Source organism: Perna viridis, chromosome 5 (assembly GCF_037379345.1).
Source record: "Perna viridis isolate PV_CMFRI_1.1 ecotype Kerala chromosome 5, ASM3737934v1, whole genome shotgun sequence".
NCBI classification, from domain to species: Eukaryota; Metazoa; Mollusca; class Bivalvia; order Mytilida; family Mytilidae; genus Perna; species Perna viridis.
This window is the reverse complement of record NC_142449.1, coordinates 29,264,624-29,277,431: the sequence shown is the minus strand read 5'-3', so window position 1 is coordinate 29,277,431 and position 12,808 is coordinate 29,264,624. Positions and strand designations below refer to the sequence as shown.

At 31.1% G+C, this 12,808-nt stretch overlaps 1 protein-coding gene across 1 annotated transcript in view; it reads left to right on the top strand.

Annotated features, from left to right (window-relative positions):
* The window catches only part of LOC148617000 (uncharacterized), a 52,837-nt gene extending 41,491 nt beyond the window's left edge, over positions 1-11,346 (top strand). Inside the window, exons 22-24 of the mRNA XM_088584226.1 lie at positions 529-789; positions 1,490-7,775; positions 9,441-11,346. Coding sequence (XP_088440352.1) covers positions 529-789; positions 1,490-1,635 — 407 coding nt within the window. The 3' untranslated portion in view covers positions 1,636-7,775; positions 9,441-11,346. The remainder of the gene's footprint in view (positions 1-528; positions 790-1,489; positions 7,776-9,440) is intronic.
* Positions 11,347-12,808: the final 1,462 nt, after the last annotated feature.

Here is a 12,808-nt window from a genome sequence, read left to right as displayed (position 1 = left end):
CATGCTGTAACTATTTTCTTAAGGTTTATGAATTTAAATATAATGCATCTGAGGATGATAATGCTGTGTACCATGACTAGTAATAGTTACTTTCGACATTTTAACTGTGAAGTAAGTTCTCGAATAAAAATTTGCTTATTCATCAATAATGCATTGTGTACTGCTGTCGCAAATGAATTGTATTTAGGTAAAATAGTTAAGTGATTGTCATTCTAACGACTTAAAGTAAAGTTTTTGCAAATCACTGGTGTTTTTTTTTTTTATAAATCTTGTAAATTTTAGACATTTGTAAGTGGTTAATATAACCTTCATTACTCTTTAACAAATTCATGTATGTGAAGGAGGTATAAAGGAAAGAGGATAACCAAAATATGTAAGTTTATCAGAAAACAAAAGAAAAAGAAAAAGTTCAACAAATCTGTGTTGTATATATGCTATATTTTTCTTCAATTAATTGTTAAAGTAGACTTAAAGCTGTTACATTTGTATAAATACTATTCTGAAAATAATATTATTTTTAATTTACAGTAGATAATGTAGCAGAAATTGATACAGTTGCAAACAGAGAAGAGAAGCATGGTATTGTTTTCAGAGGAGAAAATGAACAATTTAGAAAACCTGTCAACAGAGGATTTCAGTTTACTCGAACAGATAAAAAACAAGATATACCAAAACATAGGCGTAAGGAATACATTAAAGTCGATATCAGGGAAAGTAGTTTTACCAAATCATTACCATTTAACTGTCCTTCAAAATTAAAAATGGCAGAAGGAGGGTTCTTTTATGAAGGTATGTATCATTGTTCTTTAGTTACAAGCTACAGTAAGAATTTTGGCTTAAGAATTCATGCAATAAGATTTGTTATGTTCAAAGAGTCTTGAATGAGGGCTATCTTGCAGTCCCCACGGCCATTTGTTTATCTGGTGCCATGTTTATAAAAAATATTATTCTACTCTACAAAATGTTTTTTTCAGTATGTTGACTTACACAGTGTGATAATTTTGTCCAAAACATCTACTACCTAATAAATTATAAATAAGACATTTCTTTCTACCTCCGTTTGAGAAATTAATTTGATATTTAATGTATAACTTTGTTGAAATCAGTTTTAGATTAAGTTCAAATTTGGTTCCATTAGTTTCCAGGGATTATAGAAATGTACCAGCATTCTGCAATTTTTGCTCCATTCAAGTTATCAGGGATTTTAGAAATCTACTAGCATTCTGCAATTTTTAATTTGGCCAGATTAAACGTTTAAAAAGGAGTTCAAAAAGATTGAAAATCAGTAATTTATGAAGAAATTTCCTCAATTACTTTTGCATTTGATGTCCAGTATATAGTGACTTGATATATTTGTGAGAGGTTACTCCTTGAAACACGTGTACAGCATATTGAAATTTACCATATATATATATAACTGGTATTTTTTGTATTTGGAAAATTTTTAAAGCTGGGTTATGTACCTTCAAATCTAATATTTGTGTTTTAGGTTTTGGCAGCAGCACCAGATGTTTTTCCTGTTTAAAATTGCATGAATTTAAAGAGGGAGAAGATCCTTTTGATATAAGTTATCACGAAAAAAATTGCTGCCATTTAAAAATTAAAGAAACTGATGGGTCAGTTGTACATTTATAATGGAACTTTAATGTTAACTTATATGATAGTATTTAGGTATATTCTTTCAGGTATGAAAAAACTTCAGATGAATTTTTTTTCAGATATAAAAAAAATTATGCAATAATGTTTAATATTTTTTTTTATTGTACTGATAAATTGTTGATGTGTTGTTTATGTATGCCTGTAGTAATTGTGTTATTAGATAATGACATTGTGATATAAATATAATAATAATAATAACAGATGGAAATTTAAAGTAAACTCATTTGATAAAATTCCCTTAACAAAGTTCATGGGAGTATATGAGAACTGTTTTGTAGGTTTGTTCGGTTGTCAAAATGATAATGACTATTTACATGTACCATATAACTTATAAAAAGATAATCTTCTTTTCTTGATAACCATTCCAAGAATTTTGCTGAAACTGTTTTTTGTCTTATCATATATTTAGGTACATGTATACAGTCGAACTTCTTTCGCTCAAACTGGGATGGCTTGAACACCCAGGGTTTCTCAAACACAATTCCAATTACCAAAATTTTCTCCTATGTAATCTATACAAACATTATAAATAATGTTGGATTTCTTTATTTATTTATTTTCACATCCAATAAGAAAATGAAAACTTCCGGTTGCAAAAAGTTTGTCCTGTCTAGATTTTGACTTTATTTTTAAAGATATTTCAACAATGTATATATATCAAGATATAGCGAAAAGTTTAAGTTTTCAGAATATGTTAAGTATTTTTGACAGATGTGAAGTAATTTTCTAGTATTAAGTGTTTTGTTACCGTACCCCCGTAAAAAACGACACATTTCATGGAACAGAATAAGTCTGTTCTGTCAAGATTTTTCCACTTTAACTGACTCAAAATGAAATAATTTTTATATTAAAGTGTGCTTATGACCGTAAGATTTAAGAATAGATAAACTTTATCTGACACTTTATCTGACAGACGTGACACATTTTATAAATAATGAACTTTATTCACCGACATGTCCCTCTTTTATTTGCCATTTTATTGTCAAAAAAAGTTCGTCCTGTCAAGATTTTCGCTTTATTTTTTGACAGATTTATATCAATTAAAAGCACCTTTATAGTTCTTTAGAAATCATTTTAAATTTTTGAATTCCATTTAGGAAAAGTAAAGTTATAGCCAAAAATGTATCGGAAAATACCCGTGCTGTTTTTTCTCGTCCTGTTTTTAAACCAACCCACAAAACGAAACGAAAACAATCAACAAAAGAATGAATCCAAATGGAATAATTTGATAAAATGAATCAAATCGTAATAAAAACATCATTGACCCATAAAAGTCAAAATGGAATGAAGCGAAACTAAATTGAATAAAAGAAATCTTTTAAGACGTTTCGCAAATTATAAGAACTATAATGTTTACCAGTGCTGGACAATTCGAATCAAAGACATTTCGGCCCATTTACAACAAATAATTCCTTATGAATGTCTGATGATTGACATATCAGACCATGACACTTTGTATAATGCTTTAGGACATATATCATTACAATACTGACCATATTTGAAGGTTATAAGTATAATATATCAATTCAGAGCTGACAAAATTACTAAAGTTGTTTTTAATTAATGTTTCTTCGGGAGCATTAAAAGGTTTCACCTTCATCATATTAAAAGGTGCGAAAAACTGTAACCCTATCATTAATCAGTGTCATTTTAGTTGATTACAGGTAATATTTAAGTAATCACTAATTAGGAAGTTTTGATATTAATATAACACTAATTGAAGTTCGAGAATATTCTGAAGTCGGTATGATGAAAGCATGAATGAAAATCGGATGAAAACAAATAATTGACCAAGGAACTCTGAACGTTTTTAAAAGCAAACATAGCATTTTTAATGTCCACAAATCAAAATAATCTTCCGAAAGCGAATGAAAAAGATCCACAAACTAACACAACTTCGTAGAAAGTAAGCAATTTCTAACGATAAAGTCAAACTCGGACCGGCAACAAAAAAAGATCTGGAAATATACGAACTTCAATTTCTCGAACTACCGATGACTCGAACACATTTCAATGGTCCCTTGGAGTTCGAGCTACTGAGGTTTGACTGTAATTTTTTTAGTACTATAACAATTGATATTTCTGGGGTTCTTTTGATGAGTTATGACAATTTTCATAGTAAGAATTTATCAAAGATTGCTTAAAATGTTTTAGAATTTCAGAATTTCTTCTATTTCTCATATTAATTATCTTTTAAAGATCTTAGTTCAAGCATGCTTTTATATGTTGCAATACCTTTATGTATGTAGTCTTATCTTCCAAATGAGCTGGTGCTATAGATTTTTTAACTGATTTTAGCATATAATCATTGTAAAAATGACAATTTGGGCTTGAATCTTTAAGATATTATTCTCAGTTTGAGGGTTACAATAATGATCTTGTCTTATTCAGGATATTTTTATAATTTCACTACTTGTGCCAGTCTTTCATTCCACAAAATTTATAGTTTATTTGTTAGGGTTTGCTGTTCCTTTAAAATTTGTTTTTAGTTTTATGTTTTAAGAATTAAATGCGATTTTTACTCTTGTGCCATTGGTTGTAAACTCTTGTCTTTCATATGCTGTTGTTATGTTTAGTGCATGTGTACTAGTACATAGTCAAGATAATGTTCATTGTTGCAGAAAAAAAGGAGATTCGAGAACTCTAATCCTTTATTTTCAGTTTCAGTATACATTTCACTTTAAAAAGATCTGGAAATATACGAACTTCAATTTCTCGAACTACCGATGACTCGAACACATTTCAATGGTCCCTTGGAGTTCGAGCTACTGAGGTTTGACTGTAATTTTTTTAGTACTATAACAATTGATATTTCTGGGGTTCTTTTGATGAGTTATGACAATTTTCATAGTAAGAATTTATCAAAGATTGCTTAAAATGTTTTAGAATTTCAGAATTTCTTCTATTTCTCATATTAATTATCTTTTAAAGATCTTAGTTCAAGCATGCTTTTATATGTTGCAATACCTTTATGTATGTAGTCTTATCTTCCAAATGAGCTGGTGCTATAGATTTTTTAACTGATTTTAGCATATAATCATTGTAAAAATGACAATTTGGGCTTGAATCTTTAAGATATTATTCTCAGTTTGAGGGTTACAATAATGATCTTGTCTTATTCAGGATATTTTTATAATTTCACTACTTGTGCCAGTCTTTCATTCCACAAAATTTATAGTTTATTTGTTAGGGTTTGCTGTTCCTTTAAAATTTGTTTTTAGTTTTATGTTTTAAGAATTAAATGCGATTTTTACTCTTGTGCCATTGGTTGTAAACTCTTGTCTTTCATATGCTGTTGTTATGTTTAGTGCATGTGTACTAGTACATAGTCAAGATAATGTTCATTGTTGCAGAAAAAAGGAGATTCGAGAACTCTAATCCTTTATTTTCAGTTTCAGTATACATTTCACTTTAAAAAGATCTGGAAATATACGAACTTCAATTTCTCGAACTACCGATGACTCGAACACATTTCAATGGTCCCTTGGAGTTCGAGCTACTGAGGTTTGACTGTAATTTTTTTAGTACTATAACAATTGATATTTCTGGGGTTCTTTTGATGAGTTATGACAATTTTCATAGTAAGAATTTATCAAAGATTGCTTAAAATGTTTTAGAATTTCAGAATTTCTTCTATTTCTCATATTAATTATCTTTTAAAGATCTTAGTTCAAGCATGCTTTTATATGTTGCAATACCTTTATGTATGTAGTCTTATCTTCCAAATGAGCTGGTGCTATAGATTTTTTAACTGATTTTAGCATATAATCATTGTAAAAATGACAATTTGGGCTTGAATCTTTAAGATATTATTCTCAGTTTGAGGGTTACAATAATGATCTTGTCTTTTTAAAGGATATTTTTATATTTTCACTACTTGTGCCAGTCTTTCATTCCACAAAATTTATAGTTTATTTGTTAGGGTTTGCTGTTCCTTTAAAATTTGTTTTTAGTTTTATGTTTTAAGAATTAAATGCGATTTTTACTCTTGTGCCATTGGTTGTAAACTCTTGTCTTTCATATGCTGTTGTTATGTTTAGTGCATGTGTACTAGTACATAGTCAAGATAATGTTCATTGTTGCAGAAAAAAAGGAGATTCGAGAACTCTAATCCTTTATTTTCAGTTTCAGTATACATTTCACTATTGATCAGTTACTGTTGATTTTTACTATTGTGCCATTGGTTGTAAACTCTTGTCTTTCATATGCTGTTGTTATGTTTAGTACATGTGTAGTAGTACATAGTCAAGAGAAAATAATTTTTTTATTAGTTTTATTATGTTTGTATAAAATTCTATAAATTTGAATAAAAAGTGAAGATAATATGGTTTTTATACATATGTTTAGTTCATTTTTATCCTGTCTCTCTTCGTTCGTTAACTTTATTTTATTTTCAATAGCATGAGTAAATCTTACCCGATCTTTTTGATAATTTAACTTATCACTCCCAGAGACATGGCAGATGATCCTATAGTTTTTTTTAAGTTTTTGTCCCTACTCTTTTGGAAACTAGAAAAAAAAACTATGAGCAATGCTCACTACTTTGATTCCCCAAACCAACCCCATTCCCCTCCATTTGTTATGAACCACGTTTTGACCTCCATATCGATTGAGATAAAAACTAAAGTAAGAGGCGCACAATGCGAATATATAAGGCTAAAAACCACTAATTCCACTTCCCATAGGCTTCTATGCTAATTTCACAATATTCAATGGCTTCTCTGGACTTTACCTTAACTTTAACCTGCAGAGGACTATATATCAGCATGATTCTACAAATGCCAGCTCACAATCCTCAATTGCCTTAAATATTACGATAAAATATGCCGAAATCAGAGTACTGAAGAAAATAAAAAAATATCACTTACATTGTAGCAAATGTCGTCAACAATGAACATTTCTCTTTTGTACAACTTATTCCTTTTTCATTGAGCCACAGTCTCCAAAAGAATTTTTAATAAGCGTTCCTTAAATAATGTTCATTGTTGCAGAAAAAAAAGGAGATTCGAGAACTCTAATCCTTTATTTTCAGTTTCCGTTATATAGACGATTTATTGTCTCTGAAAATTTCTAGTTTCAAAGATTACTTCAATCCTATCCAACCACTAAACTTGAAGTTAAAGAGAAAAGTGGTATATCTTCCTCAGTTTCATATATACTAAACATGTAAATAGAAAATATAGAAAAATAATCAAAACTTTATGACAGGCGTGATGATTTTGACTTATTGTAAACTTCATTCTTAGTGACAATATGCGAACATCTCCAGCTTATATAGTATACATTTCACTATTGATCAGTTACTGTCGAGTCTGAGACCTATAGACGGACTTTTTTGTATTGCGAGGATCTTGCTAATTCCGGTTCTAATTCGGGGGCATGTTCTGCCACTGTCAAAATCGTCACTACAAAAGTTTTATGGTCATCATCAATATTTGATTGGCCAATATGCAGTTTTAATTTCACAGAGGCGACAAGTTATCATCAGTAGGATTACACGTGTTACCGGAATGACAACCCACCGATCTTGTCACATTCAAGCTGCAGTGCTGTAGCTTCTTTTGATTACTCTTTCTTTGACACACCGTGTCAGAAGAGCTATCAGAAGACATTTCGAAGGAGACAAAAGAGCTAGACCTAATGACTCACAATGGTATTTTCCCGCTTGCAAGTTTTAAATCCCACTTATATCAAATCTGGCCGTTGAATTAGACAGATTCTGTTCTAAATCTTTAAATAAGTTGTTTTTGCATGATATATTGCTACTGGATATCAAGTTTAAGCTTCGTAGGGATATGTGTTGTAATATGAATATTATATTTGTCTTAAGAGAAGATATGCATAGTACGCTACCAATGTTCCGAAACAAAATTAATGTAAGTATTAAAACTTATGTATTCAATTTTCAATTAAAAAAAAAATTCGAAACAATATTTAATTTTTATCTGTTGAATGAGAATGCTTTTTGTGAAAATAGATTAAATGTTCATCTTTTAGAGTAGGTTAGACGATCGTGCATGCCAATGATTGGTTTTTTACTATCATTACAGTTCACATCAACATGCCCCACAGTGGTTTTACGAATGTTTATGAGACAGAAACAACTGGCTTATTAGGCAAGTAATATTCTCTTAATGTCTTTGGTCATCCAATGTAACACCTGTATTAAGTACTGTGTTACCCCAACCATATCCGATTAATGCACAGGTGTATAGAAAGGAATTTCAACAGGGTTCTTTTGTACATTAAAAAAAATAAGAAACCATCGATGGGAAGTCTACGATTGAAGAAAGAATTTTAGAACTTTCAATGAAGAACATGCTTATTAGAAAGAATGTTAAAACATCGTTTTAGAACTATCAATGAAGGGCATGCTAAACAACATGCAATTTATATTTGTTTATCAAACCCTTAATTCTTCTTCGTCAACTCATCGATCATAATTAGAAGAATTAAAATGAAAACAATATGCGCGGATCAGCTGGCAAAATCTCTCTTTAATATTGTATATTATTCATATTATGCTAATTATAAATCCTGGCATTATCTGTTCTAACAAGTTTTAATATTTAAAGTAATATTTTTAAATTATTGAATTTAAGATTTATTTTACAAAAATAAGCATGTAAATAGAAGGTTATGGTAATCATAAGTCATTAAAACCAAATATGATAGGCACTCTCTTCGAAGCATAAAAGGTCAAGTCCGGGTGGATGAAAGAGGAAAGGAAAAGGTGAGTTGAACAAAGTTTTCGTGGCGGAGATGGATACATCGTAACGACCCACGAGTTCATGATGACGGCCATAAAACTTTTGTAGTGATGACTTCAATTTTGTAGCAACATAACCCTGCTCCGGAAGCCTATTTGTTAGACTTCTAGCACGATACAAAAAGTCTATATAGTCTTGGCAAGCTATGGCATAACGTATAATTTGTGATATGAACACTCTATTCGCAGGTGCGAAAGGGATGTTGCCACAGATGAAAGGAAAGTTGACAATTTAAATGAAAAGTCATCACGTCTGTCGTAAAGTTTGGTCAATAGTTTTCCTTTACCATCGATTTCTAACTGTAGGTCAAGATATCAGGCCGACTTCACATTGTTTGTAGTATCCTTTATCTCAAACAAAATCGTTGGAGTAGATGCGATGTATCAAATCCCCAAAATAGGATTGTTTAAAAAATACGTCATCTATACAGCGGAAACTGAGATTAAAGTCTCTAGCTAAACGGTATTCTTTCTTTTGGATCAGATCAGCTATAAATTCAGCCTTATAAGAGTGAAGGAATAGGTCAGCTAGTAGAGGAGCACAATTTGTTCCCATTGGAATGCCGACCGTTTGTTGAAAAACGCGTCCACTGGATAAATATGTTGTCGATTAAAAATTCCAGCATTTTCTTCTGCATATTTGGAAGATAAATTAGGATTATTTCCCACAAAGTATGAGGAATATCTACCAAGAACTATATATTTGTATCTAGGTGTCCATCTTTTTTTTGAAAAACAACGATGTATAATGTTTTTAAGTCGGGAATTTTACTGAGTATGTGGAATAGGGCATACAGTGTTGAAAAATCATTGATTTTAATGATGCTATTATATTCTGATAATAGTCTTTAATTGATTGTCGTCAAACGATCTTTCGATTTTTTCAGAATCCACATTGAATTAATACCACTACGGGAGTAACAAGTGTTGTGGTAGGATTGCAAACCTTCTTTGACAGCTGTGAGTATAGAAGTTAAAAGTTTTGAAAGAGGTTTTATGGTACATTTTGCAGATACAGCTATGTAACGTTGTTTGTATGGATTCTTGTGGAGTTTAAGAATCCAGTACACAGACGGTAAAACACAGTTATCGTCCTTGGTAAAGAGACCAAAAGAGGATAGCACAGATTTATGGTTTTCCGTAATTTCTTCTTTGGAGAGTGTGGTAGCAGTATAGATGTCATCATTGCTATTATTTTCTATGTCTACCTCTAATAATAAACACTGGATGTAAAACATTTTGCAAAAACAATGTTGTTTTGGGCTTTGTCTGCTGGTATTTGTCATGTATAGTAGACAATGTTTTTGCTGCATCAGGGTCCTTGAAAACTGATGCAGCATTGACATTCATTGACCTTCTTAAAACTTTCATTCGTTTCAAAATTTAGGACCTCGCGGCCTTTAACTACTCTTACTGAAAATCAATGTATTCTTGTTCTCGTTTTATCCATTTTCTTGCATAGTCCTCCACGGCATCAATAAGAATTTAAAAGTTATAATTCCAATTTATGGAGCGCGGTTCACGGTACTTGGGACCTTTAGAAAGTGTATTACGCAGAGATTCGTTTTAGATGAAGGATAAATCACCTGTAACGATGTGACCGGAACGACCATATTTCAATGGAGAGTTTTTGCAAGAACAGTCCGATGGTTTAGCCTTAAAGTTCTCAATCTCGAGGTTCTGCAATAGCCTTTTATAATTGAAAATTTTGGATGTAATGGGTGAAGTAAAGGAATATGAAATAATGGGTATGGATTTGTCTTTGAAATATGGGGGGAATTTTGTTTATAGCGTAATTGTGATGGAGGATGTTAGCCAAATTAATTGCATCTATACCTTTGTTGACAACTTATGGGATATTTGGGTAAGTTCCATTTCTACAAAAAAGTTTGCTCATATTTTGCTACTGTTGTTGAACCTTTAACGCAACTTCCATAATTTTTCTTGAGTGACAAATGTCAAACAGCTTGAAAAATAAGTGAATCACTTTTTATTATTAGCCCAATTTTGAACACTCCAGGTTGTGAAAAATCATTCAAACTAGTTGTCGATGCAAGTTATGTTGGAGCAAGATCTCTACTGTACAAGTACGAGAAGACTCTGCTCTGACAAACCAATTTCATATTCTCTAAGTGTTGTTTTAACATCAGAAATATGGTTATTCTATTAAAAAAATGAATGTTTTGCAACATTGTCAGCATAACAGTATTTTGATGTTTATTCAAGTTTTACTAGGCATTCAATTTCGGTTTTCACATTCACATTCCTTAAAGTGCAAAATAAAAATCAGAAACTGACAAGATGGAGTTTATGTTTAGAAGAATGAGACATTGTAATTAAACATACTAAACGAAAGAAAATATTTAACTTGCTGCATTTTTTAAGGTCATGCAATGATCGTTCCATTATGTTTTTGTTGTATGACAAAAGTGTTCATTTCACTCCAAATTTCTTTTAAGATTGGGGGGGGGGGGGAGGTTGGGTGGTAGTTACAATTTTGTATATTTTACAATATTGTATGTTCATATGTTTTGTAATAACTATAGTATTGTTTGGCATAAGTTGTTTGACCTTAATTGCTAAATACAAAAATGGTACTTATGTCAATACGTTATTTCAATATTAGAATTTTCAAGAATTTGTAAACATAATTTTTTTTTACTCATTGATGATTTGTTGTATTCTAAATTGTCCCAGAACTTTTTTAGTATTTCAGTAATAATTTAAAAAATGTCTTGTTTCGACAGGATTTATATAGCGTTTAGATTATTCAAGGTCCAGCTTAGACAGGTTTTACTGTACTTTTATACTAATAACTTGTCATACATTCGAATAATGTGTCTAATGAAAATGTTACACTGGAGGCTTCAACTATACACTTGTTTGCAGATCAATAAACTTAATCTTCATCTAAATAATTATCTGGACCGAGAAATTTATTTTTATTTTCTTTTATTTGAAAGCGAGGAACCCATTCCAACACAGGGCAGGCAGCAGTTGACCAAAAAAAAAAAAAAAAAAAAAACAACATTATACATAGGTTTAACGAACCAGTTGGCCCTATTAAACTCCAGCAACATAACAGTAAACTAAAAGTGAATACGAAACATTACAATGCATACAGAAGCCAGATACTCGGGACAGACATAAAATATGCGACTAGGTTAAGGGACTTTGGAGTGATCACAACCCCCTTATTAAATCTGACCACTGTGGAAAAATATAAAACAAACAAACCTAAAAATAAGTCCATGTTAACAGAAATTGAGAAACAGATTAAACGTTATACAAATGAAAAAAACAAACAAAAAAAACAAAAAACAAAAAAACAAAAAACAAAAAAACAAACAAAAACAAACAAACAAAAAAACAAAAAACAAAAAAAACCCCAAAAAACAAAGGGCTAGTAGCAGTTAATTGACATACCAGCTCCAGACCAGTTTAAACCTACAAAACGTTATGTCTTGATCGTATATAATACTAATAGCTATACTTCCCATTCGGGGTAAAGAACCACGGAGAATCATAAGTCATACAACAAGGACACAACCCGTATCATGCTGAAAGCTGCTTTTAAATATAGTGAGTTGGTTGCTACGTAAGACCTTATGACCAAGTCAATGATTACGACTTGACAACAACATAATAACTATATCCCTTACGAAATCGCTTTTTGAACGGTTAAGTCAGGTTATATGGTAAGCTTTGAGCTTTCCGTGCTTTGTGACAAATATAACCATGAATTGAAGGGTGGGAGATACGTGCAAAAATTGACCGTTTACGAGCACATCTGAATTTGCGAACGAGTTGAGCAGGGTTATGTTGCTACAAGATTGAAGTCATCACTACAAAAGTTTTGTGGTTGTCATCATGAACTCCTGGATCGTTTAGAGCCAAACTATCGTCCAAATATCTGAAGGTATTGTTAAATTTCTCCGCCAAAGGTTGTTTAGAAGGGGCTTTATTTATTCTAGCTGATTTGTAACAATACAGAAAAAGGTCAGCAATACACAATTGGTCCCTATGGGAATTCCAATAACTTGACAATAAATAGTATCGCCAAAGCGAAAGAAAAATATTGTCAAATCGAACCTCAAGTGCTCTTACTATATCAAAAGAAGTTCAATTAACGTTGTGTTTAAGTGTACATTACAAAAATCGTCTTTTGGTCATATGATTGTAAAAGGAATATCGAAAATCACGTGACCACATTTGAAATGCCTTGCTAAAAGAGAGACCAAAGGAACTCATAACAGATCGTGAGGGAAGTGTACTTAAATATATTTACCCAGTAAGTAAAGACGTACATGACTATATGAGATCGGAAAAACGATACCATTTTTGCATTGTGTGTTATTTTACTTTAAGTACCGAACATCA